This window comes from Erpetoichthys calabaricus, chromosome 16 (assembly GCF_900747795.2).
Source record: "Erpetoichthys calabaricus chromosome 16, fErpCal1.3, whole genome shotgun sequence".
In the NCBI taxonomy this organism is placed as follows: Eukaryota; Metazoa; Chordata; class Cladistia; order Polypteriformes; family Polypteridae; genus Erpetoichthys; species Erpetoichthys calabaricus.
Window position 1 is genome coordinate 100582072 of NC_041409.2, and position 19389 is coordinate 100601460.

Sequence of the window (19389 nt, forward strand, 5' to 3'; positions counted from 1 at the left end):
CCAGCAGGGAAGCTGAATATTTTTTTTCCCTCATTTAAGAAACCAATATGTCAAATGCAGTTTTTAGGCCCAGTTAAATCTGATTGAAATTGCACGCAATGACACATGCAAGTCTGTGCAGTGACCTAATGTTGTCTGGATGCCCATTTGAAGATCAGAGTTGTTTATTTTGGCATGTGTGAAAACCATATAAGAATCTCTGTGCCGATAAATCGGGGACTCAGTGTTCTTCTATTTATTTATCACATTAAAACTGTAACGGATTGGAAATTTATATATCTGTGTGTATTGTCACATGCCAACGGGCACTCTTTTGTCCTAAAGCCTTTGAGACTCTAGCATTCAGACAGACATATTACCTACCACGACATAAAGAGTAGCTTTCCCTACTTTGCCGGGCATGCAGGGAGCCGTTTTTCCATAAAAACACTAATCCTGTGGCCGTTGGTGACTGTGAACGCTAGTATTTGGTTTCTTTTAAATGTATTACACCAGACTGGGCGACACACTGCCTGATGAAGGGCCCCCCCCCCCCCCCAATCACTCACTGCTAATTACATCTGCAGATCAAGGAGTTCGGAACGCAATATTTTGTGCTTAATCTCAGTTGTCTGACTGTCACTCTGAGTGCCGGACACATTAATCAGCCGTGGTAATCTTGCCTGACAAACAGTCGCCTTCACAATTTGAAGAGGCCGACTTTCCTCAAAGTCAGGGGAAAAAAACAAAACAAAAAAAAAAAAAACAAAGAACCCTTTCAAAAAATTTTTTTTGCTTTTGAAGAAAGGATTTTTTAAATGAGGCTTTTTAGTTGTAAGATGTTTTAGATGGGCTCTCATTTACGGCTTATTCCTGGCCCTATAGGTGCCGACTAAACTGTAATGTCAAATCAACACCTTATGTCAAATGACTTTGATGGACTTTGTGGTCACTGAAATCTACACTCTGATCGGATGCCTACAAGTTTAATGACGCCACACAAAGCCTCTACATTGTCCAATCAGAAAACTTCAGATCAGCAGCTCCTCAAAACTCCGATCCTGCTGTCTACACTTGTATCCAGCAGGGGACGCTAGCTCCTTTGTTGGAATGACTTCTTTTGTAATGTTACATAACCCAAAACTATCTTCATATATAAATACGCTACTGTGGCTGTTCGTTTGTCTGTCCAGGATTTTAAATCACCTGTAGATCGCAAACCGTTTGACCTATTGACCTGAAATTTCATACACATATACTAAGTGATCTCTACTATCCGCTTTCGGGGTGATGATTGACCTCCAAGGTTATTCCTCTTTTTATTTCTATTTTATTTTATTGTAGAATCAACTCTCGGCAGTGGCCAGCAGGGCGGCTTGTGCGGTGCATGTGTACATGGGTGCCATTCTCATTCCTTACCACCTTTGCCGTCACTTCCCCTACCTCTTCATATCTTAAGTCTTCAATCTGCCTCAAGAACGATTTAAGTGCCAGCTTAAGTGAAAACCTCTGAGCAAACGAAAATAAACGTACAGAGAAAGAGGATGAAAAGGAATGCTCAAGCCAAGTGTATTCGCTGCACGTTATTGTGCATTGCGCCGTTACTGGTATAGATATAAAATAAAAAGGCGATACCCCTTCCTTAGTGATACGGTGGTAAGAAATCATATAGGAGAAATAACTTAGCCTTCTTTAATAACGGTTTACATGGCATAACAGATGAAGGAAGCCATGACAAGACCTTTGGGAGTGGGGGCCCGATGTATAGAGTCTGCCATTTTCGTCACTGCATTGGAAGGATTTTCCGGATCGGATGATGTTATCTCCCATCAGTCCTTTGGCTTCAAAGGTGTGCCGGGCAATGTTCCGGGCTTTATACTCTTTCTTCATGTGCAGGCCCCCACTTCGGTGAATCAGGCCATTCCAAACAAGGAAAAGGGGATACAGTTTCATGCTGACTTTGACACACAAAAATAGTATACAATACCCATTTTACAGTTGTCCCTGTCTTGTCTTGTAATGCTTGCCTTGCAGTTCTAAATGATGAGCCCCTGTGCTAAATCTGTGTCCATTGTGCATGTGAGCAGAAAGAAAAGTAGATTTATAAAATACTAGCCGACACCCGTCGTAGCATACGGTGGTGTAAGAATAGGAACGGAAAACGGTGAGAAAGGAATTAAGAAACCAAGAAGAAATAAATACTTCTTGAAAGACACAGTGTGCATGTAGAATTTCCGGCCAAGCAGGATTACATGTGAAAGTGATAAATAAATCAGGCTTTCCGAATTTACGTACTATGGCCATGGCATCCTGATAGTTTTGTTGCATGTATCTTGGACTTCCTAGAAATGTGGACGGTAATCTGATCATTTTGCCTACACGTACGTTGTTATTTTCAGCGTTTGCTTGCTGAAGCCTGAAGTCTGATAGTCCTTTGTATTGTTCCACGCGCAGATCTTGTTGATGTAATCGGAGATAGTTGAGACACGCGCCCTCTGTTTTAACATACGCATCTACGACGTACTTTTGGAATAGTTTGCCGCTGGAGTGCAAAATACTAAATGTATTCCTCATTGCGAATCTGTACGTGTAAAATTGGCATTGAGTAAGCCTTATTCACTTGGCGGTTCTTTTATTGGGAACATGTTGTAAATCTTTGTGCCAGCCAATGTCTCTGTAAGGGAATAAAAGTGGGCAAACCATAGGATCACAATTCATATTGAGCGTGGAAATCTGTTTACAGGAGTTGCCTATGGGATAGATGCAAATGTCCCTTTCGGCAGGCGGTTCGCCATCTTCTCTGACGAATATCGCTGCAACATCGGTGTGACATGTCAGGGCATTGTATCATCATAAATCCTGACCAGGGTTTTCCTTGAAAACCATTCGTACAGATGCTGTTGGATTGGACTGAGCGATTTCATGCAGGTGTTTGTATGATTTAGCGAAGGGGTTGATGGTTCTGAGCATGGAATCTAGCTGGAGAAGTACATTTTCGCTTCATGCAGAGTTTGCTTTATTTTGTAAGCGTACTTCAGTAGCTTGTGCTGTGTCAAAAACATACAACTCTCCATATCCTGGAGAGGTAGAAGTGTTAGCGTATACTGGAGAGATTTGCCGATAAATTTGCCCGTGTATTTTAAAACAGTATGGTCTGTGGCAAGGAGGTTGAGTTATCTGTGCACCCATGGAAGCAAACGCTAGAGAAGAGTTGTATTCTCGAATGTGTTCACGATAATTTTTAGCTTCTGATGTTTGCTGTGTAAGAAGCTGTTGTAAAGACACAGGTGGCTCCCGCAAAGGTGAGTAAAGCTACTTTACCGTTGTGGTAGCACCTCGAGTACTTGTTGGATGAATTACGCTCAGCAGGCCAGTATAGTGCATGACATGGAAGATGACGAATAGGAATCGAGAAATGCCGTGTCGGCTGCGTGTGGGCAGGATCGGTTTTGAAGTGGAAGCAGGACGAACCAGAAGAGAAATATATATAAGAGATTTTTGTACAGAGGAAAGTGACATATTAAACTTATGTTACAACACTGCCCATCGCTAGTCTTGGAACTGAATGCGAAAGCCACACCTTACAAAAGTTATTCTAAAGATAATCCAATTAAAAATTGATAAATTAGAACATTAGAAAATTTTAGACAAAAACAGGCCTTTCAGCCCATCAAAGCTCACCAGTCCTACCTACTTGATTTCATCCAAAATAACAGCTTTGAGGGTCCCTACAGTCTTAGTATCTACCACACTACTTGGTCACAGCCTGATGTTGCAATTGGGACAGTGGAAGTCATTTTCTTTGCGCACTTTTCTTGTATCATTTTTTCATTCTGCTTGCAAGTAAGAGGGTTGACTTTCAGTGATTGAGCCGCACAAGCGACGTGCCTGTTTGTGTGGCTACCGCAATGTAGGGCCTAGCGTCTTCCACATTTCCCCTCTTATGAACACTGACAGTTATTGCATTGTGAACAGTGCTTGAGGGGGGATAATGTCTTTCATGTTCTTCTGCTTGATTGCAACCATTTTGGCATGAAGATGCTGCACCTTAATGCAGCGTTAGGCGAGTGAAGTCACCAGACATATCACAGTAGTTCAGTCATACGCATCAGTTTCACTATCGGCGTGGACGTCTCATGACCAATTCACATGGTCATCAGTATCACATAAAGGATATGTTAAGTATTTTTCAAGTCAAAGTTATTTCTTCACCAAGACTGTATTGTATATATGCTTTTACCACACAAAACTGTGTTTCAAAGCCCAGCGTTTGCAATACATTTAAAGAAAATATCTCACATGCACCGACGTTTTATGTTGGAATTGTGTACAACCCTAAAACAAAAGCCCTAAAATGTACCAAATATATCTATTTTTCAAGTCAAACGAGTTATCAAGTATTGATCTGTGTCTTTAGATTACACAAATATTGCAGAACAGCATTTTATCTTAAGAAGGTAAAAAAAGAAAAAGCCAAAACCACTGTTGTGAGATTTTAAAAGGACACTATGCAATCTGCTGTTCCACTCGTGTCCTTGTGTGGCACCTTTCAGGGCCAGAACCATGGATTCACCTCATAAAGCCATTATCATTTGTGAATTTCCCCTTGGGATTAATAAAGTATCTATCTATCTATCTATCTATCTGGCACTGTTATTACCGAATGCTGATCCCGCTGATGTAAACTGTGATCTCTGTTCTGTAGACAGCTAGACAATAACGACTGAAAAAGGCACACTTATGATCGCTTATATTCTTTCACTACATGGAAGCTTACTGCATCCCTCAACCCTTGGCTGTAATTCCTGCCTCATTGTTCGCCCAATGTATTTCTGGAATGTTAATATTGCATTATATAATCTTGCATTATGAATAATATTGCATTATCCTACTGACTTACAAAGTCTGTCATTTCAGATTATCGGTCATCATCGTTTACCGTATGACCAGCCTTCCAGACAGCCGTCGTCCTCTGATGTTGGCTTGTACAAAGTCCAATGACACTCCTATGTGCTATTTTCATTACGTTGCCACTCAGTGTGAATCTCTCTCTGTCAGCTTTGTAAAATAACAGTACAGAATCTGGTGAAAAGTAAGCGTTACTTACTGTATATACTCGCAGGTAAGTTCTCCCGCAGATAAGTCGGGACTTGATTTTACAGAATAATTTCTGATATTTTATAATGTCAGGTGTATAAGTCGAATGCGGAAAACTTACGCTATTGGTCCAAGAGATTATAATATGCGAATGTCCACCTGAGAGAGTCACCACGGTAGCACACGGCCTTTTCTTTCTGTATGGGTGCAGCAATGTGCTGTATCACCATGTGCTCCTGACCCTTCCTTCTCTCTATTGTGCCTACGTGACCACACGGTGATACCCGAACTACTCTGGAGTGACGCTTGCACTGATTTGTGTTTTTTGTATCTCACACTCTCATATACCTTTATCATAACAGCATCCCTTATCTATGATGGAGCGGTCGATCAGAACAAAATAGGAAGCTGGTTTTAAATTAAACATCATTGAAGTAGCAAAAGAAATTGGTAACTGCGCTGCTGCCACAAAATTTGATGCGTCTGAGAAACTGATGTGAGATTGGAGGAGGCAAGTGTTTTGCATTTTTGAACGGCATATAAGTCGGGGTCCGATTTTATGATCGATTTTTACTTATACATGAGTATATACGGTAATTTAAATTTGTTCATATTAAATTCAAATTATTTTCAAACCAGGGCTCTCCTAGAGAGCAACACTCTTTGCATTGGATGCCCAGGGCCATCACCCTCTCTGCAACCACTGCTGGCTGTACAACTTTTCGCTTACATGCCATTGTGTGCTTTGGTTGAAGGCTTGGCCCCACTCATGAATACTGATGCGTTATCAGAGAGTGACAAACCGCATAGAAATGTTTGTCCTTTTTTTGCAGCATGATATATTTTATCCACTTGATGACAACAAAACATTACTCAGTCTTACAGCAGATCATAACAGCTTAGTCCGACAGATACTTGGGCTTGACCGTTTTTTAAAATGACATGAAACAAATCTAGGACAGTCTACACAAGATACACTGATGGGAACATGGCAGTGAATTACTGGTATGGGATGACAATAGAGAACAAACAAGATCAGTGCAGTGGTTATAGATTCCTGAATACAGTTATAGGTTCAGGTATTGCCAATTACAGTGCAGAAGAGAAAAAAAAGTGCATTTCAAAGGTGGCTGTCAAAGCCGACATTGATGGAAATTTGCGAACAGACCGAGGAAGAGAATTACAGAGAAAAGGAGCCAAACAGCTCAAAGAGACAAAGCCGACATCAGAGGATGACAGCTGTCTGGAAGGCTGGTCATACGGTAAATAATGATGACAGATAATCTGAAATGTCAGCCTCTGTAAATCAGTAGGATAATGCAATATTATACAGGAAACCAGTGTAGTCAAGTCAGTTGAGGGGTGACATGTTCAGTAAGTCTGGTCCATGTCAGAACTCTGGCTGTAGCATTTGGCTAACGTCCTCTGTCCCGATGCCAAAATCCCACTTCAATCCTGATTTTGACTTTTTCCTGGAACCAGAGCTTCAGTTTTGGTGCTCGTCTCATCTTAGCAGTTCTAATGTCTAGCTGTTTTAAATCGGCACATTCTTTTGATTTGTTGGTTTATTTACCAGCATGAATGGCTGACAAGAAACCCAAGACAAAGGCACCCCAGCTCTGAGTGACCGGTGAAAGCTGTTATGATTATAGTTTATTACTCATTTTTTTATTTCTGGGCATTTATATAGTATTTATTTTGTCTCAATTAGACTTTCACAAACAATCTAGTTTTGTCATTTACGTATTTACTGCTCCATACTAGCTGTACCTATGTTTCTATTTTTTAACATTATTTATTGTGTGTTTATGCAACACCGTGTAGACATCGGAGGACTTGTCTGGTTGCACTGATGATGCAGCAGCCATTATGTATAAATTCTGCGCTCATGGAGTTTATCCTCGGTGAATAAACACAAGTCTTCATTGTGGTAGCTTTACTAACAAGTAGGGAGGTTTGATTTTCATATCTTGACTTTGGCTTTGGTTTTCCTGACAACTCTTTGGCCACTTCCCTTTACTGTGGTATTCAGTAATCTCTGTTTTTCGGGTATTGATCCAATACTTGCTGGACTATACTTTGGCTATGCTCCACTTCTCATCCCATTTGAATTCTCGAGAAAACATCACTTCTTGAGTGGCTGAGATTTGAAGTCACGCGAAAGAAACCTTAGTCGAGGGCCAATCAATTGTGTCTGATAACATTCCTAAGATTTTAAATTAAAAAAATCGCAAGTCTTAGTCGGGAGCCTGTAATTCTTAAACAAAAAATAGTTAAAAGGAAAAAAAAAAAAAAAAGTGCCAAACTGAGGTGCAGAACTGGCAAGGTGGTCTTCTCTGAAGTTTTGCCTGTGCTACATGTCAGTCCAGGTAAGAGATTAGAAGTGTGGCTCATATCTTATTGTAGGACACGGGGTCATAGAGTTATGGGGCATTGGGTGTGCTTCTGGAACAGATGGCACCTGTTCTGCCATGACGGGTTACATCTGAACACAAGGGGTACCAATGTATTGGGAAGGCATACGAGTAGGTTAGTCGAAGTTTGTTTAAACTGGGGAATCGAGGGGTGGGATGTGGAGGGTGGGCTACTTTACAAGAAGCCGGGCTTAGAATGTCACATCAAGACACAGGCAGAAGTATAAATACAGAGCGGCTTTGAAAGTTCTAGCACACTGTTAAAAGCCAAAGTTAAATAAAATCAATAAAAAAAAAAATATATATATCATAAATTGCTTGCCTTAAGAGATGAAATACTAAGAACAAAATAAGTGAGGTGTATTTGTAAGTAAAGTAGTTGCACATAACTATGATATACTGGAATAATAGAAACAAGGCTAAATAATAGAGGTGGGCACATAGGCAGGACATTATTCAGGACTGTTCAACAAAATCGAAAAAGATGTGGGAGTTACCATTTATATAATACCAGTATCAGCGCACTGCTGTAACGATTACGTGCAGTGAATCCACTTGACTTGAGCTTTCCTAGTATTCCTCCTCTTTCTCTGTACATTTATCATTCATTTGCTCAGAGGTTGATGCGCTTGTTCCTTCCTGAGCAGCTCTTATTTTCTTCACCCTAGCGACCTGCTTCTTCGCTTTTTTCATTGGCATCTTGTGTCACGTTAAAACTGATCAAGTCGGCGTTTGTGTTGCAATTACGTTTTTTCCTAAATTTTTCACTTAAGCTGGCACTTAAGTGTTCAATCTGCCTCAAGAATGATTTAAGATATGAAGAGATATTTAAGATATGAAGGTGGTAGGGATGAGAATGGCGCCTGTACACAAGTGCCGCACGACCACCCTGCGGACTGTTGCCGAGAGTTGATTCTACAATAAAATAAAATAAAAATAAAAAGAGGAATAGCCTTGGAGGGCAATCATCACCCCAAAAGTGAATAGTCGACGTCACGTAGTATATGAGTACCAAATCTGGAAAGACAAACGGACAGCCACGGTAGCGTATTATATAAGAAGAAAATGCTGGGGTCAGATTGTGAGCTGAGCAATCCGATTGACCAGTTTGGTTTAGGTGGCACAATCAAAAGAGAAAGTGTGAGAGACACGAGAAGTAAAGGCATAGGACCCACGTTGAAAGTTGCCTTTAAAGATGGGAAGTATGAAAGTAAAAAGGAGGTGAGCAAGGCGCCTCGAAAGGACAGAGTCTGAGAAGCAAGGAATGTGCTCGACAGACACACACACAGACAGACAGACAGATAGATAGGAAAGGCAAAATCTAATATGGTGACAGACAGAAAAAGAAGAAATGATGGATCACTCGCCCATATAGCACCACACCACAGAAATTGCACTTTACAAACGCATACGCTGCACAGCCGCCCTGCTGGCCGCTGCCGAGAGTTGATTTTATGATAAAATAAAATAAAAATAAAAAGAGGAACAACCTTGGAGGTCAATCATCACCCCGAAAGCGAATAGTCGACGTCACGCAGTATATGAGTACCAAATTTCAGGTCAATAGTTCAAACGGTTTGCAAGCTACCGGTGATTTAAAATCCTGGACAGACAAACGGACAGCCACCGTAGCGTATTACAGAAGAAGATAGGACTTAAATGCAAGTCTCCTTTAATTAGTTGGTGAGCCACAACTTAGTGAGGACGTTTGGATTTGATAAGACAGCATCGGGGATTGAAGACTCATATTAGAAGTGTGATATGGACCACGTAAGGCAAACAACAGCTTCAATTTACATCTCTGTAATGATAATAAAAAGGAAAGTATGGAGGGGAAATTATAGCCATGGAGAAGTTTAATTACTCAAATATTACCTGGGCTAAACTTACAGTTAGCAGAGCACAAAAGCAGGAGTTTATAGACGTAATCAGTGACTGGTTTTTAGTTAAATCACCAATCACTTACTGTACCACTTCACTTCCTTTGTAATTTGTTTTCTATACTTCTTTATTGTGCCATTTTTGGTGCCCATTTTCAACTTTATTTCCACTGCTGAGAGCCAAATCTAGAATTGCCAGCTCAGCTGTCATTCTCAGTGCAAAATTAGAAACCTGCTTTGCATTGGATGGATTGAAAGCAAAACTAATTTTAGTCTTTAAAAATTAATCAAAATTCAATTCAAACCACTGGAGAACAAATTAAACCCAATGTATTTCACCCATAATTTTCATTATAGAAGTAATTTAATTTAATACACTCTATCCATGAAAACATAAAGAGATGGAAAAAAAAAACCAATTTATTAATCTCAATGTCTGCGATTATTGCTGTTTAATGAGATAAAGCCTAAAGCTTAGAAACTGTGAGAATTGAAGAAACTGGAGGAAAAAAAGAGCAACATTTTTTTCAAATATGAGCGCAAAACCAAAAATAGATCATGACATAACCTATTATTTTCAAACTTGTTTTGACAAATTTGGAACAATATTAAGTTTCTGAGCTCATAAGGACTTTGTAAAATGATCCGAAATATTTCAGTGTAAGAAGCTGGCGCTCAACTTGAACACCAAATCAGAGTCTGGCTCCAGTTAGGCCTTCACTTGACACATTTTATTAATTAATCAATTTGACACATCGGCATACAAAAAAGTGGTGTGAAACATAAAAAAGGTTTATTATTTTATACTCCTAGATTCTTCAGTTTAAAAAGTGAACTTGAACAAAAGTATTGTAAATATTACAAATATGTTTTGAATTATACAAGCGGAAACGTAACCTAATGTATGCATACAGTTATAATAAATTATAATAGTCATTTATCAAACGAAGCTCGTGTATTATTTGCACCGCATCTCATTCATCACGAATTTAAAAATATATGATCACAAAATACTTACAATTTCATATAATACTGCGCCACTCCACACAATATTATATCAATTATATAATACCAGTAACAGCGAGCTGTCAAAAGTCAGGGCCTGTTAAAGCCCATTGCGGGACTTCTTTTGTGATTTTGGGCTATACAAAAATAAATTGTATCGTATTGTACATATTATATTTTAGGTCGAAGGGCACCCCACACCTACCACAACAAAACACTCATACTGTATATCATTTTTTAATATGAGTACTGTATGCGAAAATGAGAAGTTACTAAAAGGAGGATCACCGTACCTTATCACAAAAGGATCCATTTTGTCAGGGTTATATTTAATTTGTCTGTTCTCCTTCTTAAAAGAATTGTGTCATGAAGCCAAATGAAAAAATGCATTAATATTGACGATCTATTGAATTACATGTCTGAATTCCTTAGATACAGTATATTTTCAGCTTTCTATTGATGGGAATGAGATATAAAATGACACATGGTGTGAAGATAACAATCTATCTCTTGATGTCAACAAGACAAAAGAGATAATTGTGGACTTCAGAAAATCACATCCTGCCCACATCCCATTCAGCACCAACAGTTTAGATATGGAGACTGTTTAGGAGTACCAAGTTCCTCGGTGTGCACATAACTGAGGACTTTCATGGATGCATAACACCTCATCACTAATCAAGAAAGCCCAGCAGAGACTACACTTCCGGTGCCAAGTCTTCCCCCTTCCATCCTCACCATGTTCTACAGAGGCACCATTGAGAGTGTTCTGACCAGCTGCATCACTGTCTGGTATGGCAACTGCAACATATCCAACCGTAAAGGATAGTGAAGACAGCAGAGAACATTATTGGGGTGCCTCCCCCTTCACTATAGGACAAATGTTACAAACGCAGTGTCCGCAAGGCCTACAGCATTGTGCAGGACCCCTTACATGGACTTTTCACACTTCTGCCATCCAAGAAGAAGATACTGCAGCATCAGAGTTAGATCTGCCAGGCTGCAGGAGAGTTTTTACCCCCAAGCTGTCAGACTCCTTAACACCAGGCTGCCCCCTGGGACCTTCCACACAGCCTCAACCACCTTTAAAAACAGAACTTTTAAACATGCGAGCCACTGTCCTGTGAAGACGAGTGTGTGGGTAGAGAAGAACTGAAAATCTCATACTGACCTTTAAGTATTTTGACACTCTTGATATCCTTCTGCTGTGAAACATTCTGACCGGTCATTGTTTACACATGTCTTAAACAACTATTATCAACTTCAACTTGTTCAAAATTCGGCTGCTCGTATAATTACTAAAACACCCTATTCTGATCACCTTACACCCGTTATTCAGCAGCTTCATTGGCTGCCAATAAAGTTTAGGGTCAACTATAAAATTTTAGTCCTTACATATAAGGCCATTCATAATCTTGCCCCCACATATCTCTCACAGCTCCTACAAGTCATTAAACCCTCTCGTATGCTCAGATCCTCTTCTTCCATCAACTTAAATAATCCACCAGCACGTCTTGTTACGATGGGATATCGCGCATTTAGCAGATCGGCACCTTCCTTATGGAACTCATTACCTGCTTATCTTAGGAATATGACTACCCTTCATCAATTTCAGGCTAATCTTAAAACTTATTTGTTCAAAATTGCTTATTCATTGTAACTGTTATTGGTGTTTTATCTGATGTTTTATTTGGATTTTAAATTTTCTAGTTATTGAATGTTTATTTTTTTAACCTGATTATACAGTGACCTTGAGTTTTTTGAAAGGCGCTTCAAATAAAATGTATTATTATTATTATTATTATCATACACTGATCATTTCTGTATTATCTATGTCTATTATTTATTTATTGTATTACATATGTATTGACTATATTTATGTATCTAGATTGCATAATATCATAAATTGCATCAATGTTCATATTGCTTACTACACGTCAATATTGCTGCTACTTCTTTGTCTTGTCTTTGCACAATGTCTTGTCTTGTTTGTGTTTTAATTTTAAATTTTAATTTTAATTCTATTTTGAATTAATTTACATTTTTTATTTGCACTGAGGAGTCGCCTTCAAAGAAACCAAATGTAAATGATGTTTTCACAGCAGGTAATGGGGGCCCATCTATTGTTGGTGGCAGTCAAACAGTGGACAGGAGGCAAGAAGGACTCCTCAAAATGACAAGAGTCTGAGAAGCAGGCTTCACAGGGTACTGAGGAAAGGCGAACGAGGAACGCTGAAGCCGCAAGTACGGCAAGAAATATCAAATATTTTAAAATGTATTCTATTAACAGGTAACATGGCTAGTTTAATGTAAAAGAGAAATGGGCAATGACACTTCTAGGAGAGAAAAGACACATAGCTAAGTAGGGAGCAGATTGAGGAGACCCTGGAGAGGTGGAGATATGAGAGGAGAAGAATGAAGATCAGTAGGACCACCAAGACAGAATACATGTGTGTGAATAAGAGGGAGGTCAGTGGAATGGTGAGGATGAGGGGAGTAGAGTTGGCGAAGGTGGAGGAGTTTAAATACTTGGGATCAACAGAACAGAGTAATGGGGATTGTGGAAGAGAAGTGAAGAAGACAGCGCAGGCAGGGTGGAATGGGTGGAGAAGAGTGTCAGGAGTGATTGGTGACAGACGGGTATCAGCAAGAGTGACAGTGAAGGTCTACAGGATGGTAGTGAGACCAGCTGTGTTATATGGGCACAGGAGACAGAGCTGGAGGTGGTAGCGTTAAAGATATTAAGATTTGCACTGGGTATGACAAAGATGGACAGGATTAGAAATTAGAACATTAGGGGGTCAGCTCAGGTTGGGAGACAAAGTAAGAGAGGCGAGATGGCGTTGGTTTGGACATGTGCAGAGGAGAGGTGAGGGCTATAATGAGAGAAGGGTGCTAAGGATAGAGCTGCCAGGCAAGAGGAGAAGAGGAAGGCCTAAGAGAAGGTTTATGGATGTGGTGAGAGAGGACATGCAGGTGATGGGTGTAACAGAACAAGATGACGAGGACAGGAAGATATGGAAGAAGATGATCTGCTGTGGCAGCCCCTAACGGGAGCAGCTGAAAGAAGAAGAAGGATTATAAAATGCAGTGTGTTAAATGGTGCATTATTTTTTTTCTTCTTTTGTATAAAAAAATAAGAATTTCACTGGCAAGCATTTGTTATTAAATCCTAAGCTACAAAAAGGGCATAGCAGCACTAGAAAAGGTCCACAGAAGAGCTACTAGGCTGATTCCAGGGCTACAGGAGTTGAATTATGAGGAATGATGAAAAGAGCTGAGCCTTTACAGTTTAACCAAAAGAAGATTAAGAGGTGACATGATTGAAGTGTTTAAATTGATGAAGAGAATTAGTCCAGTGGATCGAGACTGTTATTTTAAAATGAGTTCATCAAGAACACGGGGACACAGTTGGAAACTTGTGAAGGGTAAATTTCACACAAACATTAGCAAGTTTTTCTTTACACAAAGAACGATAGACACTTGGAATAAGCGACCAGGTAGTGTGGTAGGCAGTAAGACGTTGGGGACTTTCATAACTCGACTTGATGTTTTTTTGAAAGAAATAAGTAGACAGGACTGGCAAGCTTTGTTGGGCTGAATGGCCTGTTTTCGTCTAGAGGGTTCTAATGTTCTGAGCCTATCTATGAACCTCCATGAAGCTGAACTGCGACTAAAGTAAGAAGTTTGCAATACTGAAGAATCTTTCACAAAAGCACAAATACACAAAAGGGTTTAGTTTTGCTATCCACAATCCTGATAGAATGCTCGGATGCTTAAAGAGTAGCGCACCAATGAAGTACCTTATCTCAGGCTTCAGAGAAGCACAATCCTGACAACAAACCACAAAACGGTGGTGAGCTTACAAAAAAACAATATGGCATCAAAATTGCAACATTAAAATAAAAGTAAAAGCTTTAAAACAAAATATGAACCTACAAAACAAAAGCAAAAACAGAATCAACAGGATTCTGAACCAAAAAGAAATACAAAACTTGAGAATAATGTATTAGCAAATATTAAAAAATAAGAAAACAACAACATACTAGATATATAAATAACATTAGTCATTTACACCCAGCTGATACTGCAAACAAATAGTGCAATGAGACTACATATTGAGATGACGTAAAGTTATGACATGTCTTACCAGAACATCATGCACCAGGGCTTGATACGTCCACGTGTGGTGTAATGGAGTAGCCAAATCTAAATTTCTGTCTAAGAGGACTAGTACAGGTCTCTGGAAGCTGTAGGAAGAAAGGAAGTAGGAAATGACTCAATAAAAAAGTACTCTGGACTCTCTAAGTGAAACTTGTTTGCTGTGCCGAGTCATCTGAAGCTACAGCCACATTACTCCCTGTTGTTTAAAAAAGCAGACATTAGTCTGTTTATTTCCTTTCCTCCACAATACCTTGGCATTATTAACCCTGAAAACAAAGACTTTTGAAAATGCTCCTCAGAGCCATACATTTCTGAAAACGCTGGATTGGCATTGCAGTGTGGATAGGTGAAAATGGAGGATTGATCGATTGCAACTGCTAGAACCTTAACTAATAAAAGGTAATCCGAGCACATTTTACCAGTTTTGATGTCACTACATTGGTTACCTGTGTCATTTAGAATTGACTTTAAAATCCTGCTTATGGTTTACAAAGCCTTAAATAATCTGCTCCATCCTATATTTCAGAATGTCTTTCACCTGACACTCCAAATCGGACCCTTAGATCTTCAAATGAGGGTCTGCTTAGAATTCCAAGAGCTAAACTTAAAAGAAGTGGTGAGGCAGGCGGCCTTCTGCTGTTATGCACCTCAAATCTGGAATATGAGTTTACCGATAGAAATTTGCCAGGTTGATACGGTGGAGCACTTTTTTCACATGGCTTTCCCAGAGGTTCGTTTTAGTTTAACCTTCTGTATATGCATTGAATTATCATTTTTTTTCGTGGCTCCAAAATCCGTATTAACCCCTACTTACTCTGTTGTTCTTTTTCCGGTTTTCTGTGGTGGTGATCTGCGAATGGGACCAAAACACTCTCCGAGGGCAACTTCTCTCAACCACCCAAGAACAGTTTGGTGACCGACATGACGGAGCACCGGGCCATAAGGCAAAAGTGAGAACTAAGTGGCTCGAGGAACAAAACATCGACATTCGGGGTCCATGGCCAGGAACCTCCCCAGACGTTTAATCCCATTGAGAACTTGTGTTTATATGGTCATTTTTATATATTTTAAGTCCTTATAAACTCTCCCACATGGTTTATAAATATTCCCCGTACAGTTATACAGCATAAACCCTTTATATTCTCTTAGTTATTAGGTAAGATTCGTTGAAATTATGTATGTAAACACAGTTTATATACTACTAACAAACATACGTATCGTATATCATTGAGGAGTTTTATTTAATACGTAATACAGTTTTAAACATATTGTAATTGAGTAGGTAATATAAAAATAAGTGAAAAATCTATAACATGTAAATGCTGTACATAAAACCAAAATGTTATTTTAAAGATACTGTAGAGCGTCTCCGATATCACATTTGTCACAGCCATTACGATAGACAGGCCACCGGCAATAAATACCTACAATGCAAGGAAAATTGTATAAAATGTGTGCACAGTTACAATAAACATACATACATGTACTAAAGTACGTAGAAAAATAGTTTTGGGTACTCACCAACTTGTCAGATAACGATGACATTTACTGCACTGTCACAGCTGTTCTAAAGGAGCCTGTTCAGGCGACTGTGTAGCACCGCCGTCATCTTCTTCCACTGAAGGCGTACTAGGCAGTGTTTTGCGGGTAAGGAACATCGTGATGGGCAGTTGCTGGCGCTGCTTTTTCATTTGTGTAAAGAGGTTCCTATACACTTCCGTGGCGCCGTCAAGAGCATTTTTAAATTGCAAAGAACGAATCATTTGTGGGTCCCATTCTTCAACTGATGTCTGGAGATCTTTTGTCATTCGTAGAATGGTCGGGAGACGCTCGAGAGTTAGGCCTGCGTCTTCTTCCTCTGATGGGTCGTCTTGTTCTTCCTCGCTCGCTGACTTGATCATCTCGGCCAAATCTTCATCGCTCAGCAGCTCGGAGTGGGCATTGAGTAGTTCATTGATGTCATCACTGGTCATGTCGTTGAATCCCTCCCCTCCTAGCAGTTTTGCTAGCCTGACTGCCTTGTCAACCACTGAGTCATGAATTTCTTCTGCAGAAAAACCCTTATGGTCGCGCACAACTTCTGGCCACATTTCTTCTTCGCTGAGCCAGTCAGCTCCCAGGAGCTTAACCGCGTGCTCTGATTGGGTAGCTTCTCAGCCATCCGCCAATAGCGTCCCTTGTTTGAATTCAAATGGGCAAATCAACTGAGGAAGCACACGTACTGTAGACTGCAGACATCCGCGAAGCAGTGAAAAATCCACGATATATATTCACATATGCTTACATATAAAATCCGCGATAGAGTGAAGCCACGAAAGTCGAAGCACGATATAGCGAGGGATTACTGTAATTCTACTTCAGTATACCATAGAAACATCTGACAAAAAGATCTAAAAACACTGAAGCACCACATTTTGTGAAAACCAATAGTTGTGTTGTTCCCAAAACTTGTGGCCACGACTGTAGTTCTCTTTTTAATTGGAAGACAAAGACACAAACCAATATCCACTGGCCTTTTCCTTATAGCCTCACACTCAAAAATGTATTTAATGGTGTGAAATGGTTTCCTTCATTTTTAATGTAACCTCACTGTTTACTTATTTACAAGGAGCCCCTGTTATTTCATTTATTTTTAGGCTTACACTTCATTCTTCTTGCTCCCAGGTAAGGGAGGCATCGTTGCTATTTGCTTTAGCTGAACAAATAAGCTAAATGTTTACTTTTAGAGAGTTTCTCAGGACACTAAGATTAAAAAAAAGCAAAAAAAAATTCAGACAGGGCTTGACCTCGTTTATAGAGACCTACGTACACACAGTAAATACGGTGCATAATCATACAAAACAACTCAAATGAACAGATGACATACCTGAATTGTCCAGTTCCCATCGTGTCACTTGTAAAGAGGCTGTTTCGTGCATCTCTGAGGTTTTCTCTGAGCTTCTTGTCCAGTTTCTTAAAAAAAGAAGAAAGAAAGAAAGTAAAACTCTGGCTAAAGGCCATGTCACTTTATGCAACTTTTCCAGCGATTTTTAGTCACAGCTTTCATTCACACAATCTTAGCGCGGCAGAGGCGGTTAGCGGTGCGCTCCCATGAAGCCAGTCGCCTGATGTGACCAGCTCTGTGACTCACTTCAACGACTCCATAACTCACTCCGACAAGCTCAAACAGGTTTGATTTTGCCTTTATAGTCATGGGGGCGGGCTCTGTGTGTATGAGAGCTGACAACCAATGAATGCTCATCTGGACATACAAGGCATATACAAAGCAGTGATGAGGACTAAGGAACACGTGACCTCACAAACAGAAGAGAAGCTCGTCAGTCTAATGTCTCATGTTTTACATACCACAAGAGAATGGAAAAAAGAAGAAGAGCAGAGACTGCGGCTGGACCCACTACAGCTGTTAACCCTTGGTACTGCATGGGCTCCATTATATAAGCATGTGATTGGCTGCCAGAAAAAGGAGCAAACAATGAGATCAGGAACTATGGTTGGCCAATCTGACACACCTCACAACTAGACGCCATATAATATGACATCAGCTTTTGGTGTGTGGAAGAGTATTTATTTATATTGATTTAAATACAGTACAATCCCTCTTAACTGGCCTAGCATTAACCGGCCTGTTAAAATAAAATAAAAAAATTATTTTTTAATCCTGAGTTCTTCTTTATATTATATGAATGTACTTCCTTCTTTCCTAGCTCCTACTTTCAGAGTGATTTCCGTTTACATATTCATTTATGAATTTTCCATTGTGCCTTCTTCTTTCTACCTAGTGGCTCCCCTGCTTCTCCCATTGGGCTTCGCAACAGGGGAGTCGCCCTACCTGCAGGTGCAGCTGCCTTCCACACTGGTCCGGTAGCCCTCCGATCCCTGGCTACATCGGGCTCCATCCGGACCGAGACTTGGGTTCTTTCCACAGCGGCCAGGGTGCTCACGCTGGGGCTAAACCAGCCCAAAGCCTCCATGACTGCCGCTGCCTTGCGACGGCCAGTCGTCTTCAATACCGGTCACTCCAGCTCCGTGATCGCTCAACTGGAGCAACCGCTTTCTTCAGCCCCACCGAGCGTCGGCCAAACACTCATCTGCAGAGGGTTTACCTCCCAGCAGCCTGCCTTTGCTCCAACAAATCTTCGCTCGCTCTCCTGCACCAGCTTTCCTCTATCTGCTTTCTTCTCCATTAACCTCCTGTTCTTTCTTGTTCTCCCCCTAGCCACCTCGTGCTTCCATGTATCACAGGGACGTGGATCAGATGTGGCAATTAGCAGTTCCCAGGAACAATTATTTAGGAACATTAGGAAATGTTTCTTTACACAAAGAACGATAGACACTTGGAATAAGCGACCAAGTAGTGTGGTAGACAGTAAGACTTTAGGGACTTTCAAAACTCGACTTGATGCTTTTTTAGAAGCAATAAATAGTGCTGGGGCCGCTGCTATTTTTAATATTTATAAATGATTTAGATAGGAATATAAGGAACAAACTGGTGAAGTTTGCAGATGATACCAAGGTGGATCAGCAGATAATTTGGAATCCGTTATATCATTACAGAAGGACTTGGACAGCAGACAGGCTTGGGCAGATTTGTGGCCGATGAAATTTCATGTCAGTAAATGTAAAGAATTACACATAGGAAGTAAAAATGTGAGGTGTGAATACACAATGGGCAGTCTGAAAATCGAGAGTACCCCTTATGAGAAGGATTTAGGAGTTGTAGTGGACTCTAGGCCAGGGGTAGGCAACGTTGGTCCTGCAGTGCCACAGTATGTGCAGGTTTTTGTTCCAACCCAGTTCCTTAACGAGAACTCAATTATTGCTGATGAAGCACATATTGCTTAAGTGACATT

The 19389-nt window shown here is 40.2% G+C and overlaps 1 protein-coding gene across 1 annotated transcript in view; it reads right to left on the bottom strand.

Moving 5' to 3' along the window:
• Window positions 1–19389, bottom strand: part of scfd1 (sec1 family domain containing 1) — a 177147-nt gene that overhangs the window by 129277 nt on the left and 28481 nt on the right. The window contains exons 9-10 of the mRNA XM_028821277.2: window positions 17406–17491; window positions 14526–14625 (exon numbers count right to left, since the gene is read on the bottom strand). Of these exons, the coding sequence (XP_028677110.1) occupies window positions 14526–14625; window positions 17406–17491 (186 nt within the window). The remainder of the gene's footprint in view (window positions 1–14525; window positions 14626–17405; window positions 17492–19389) is intronic.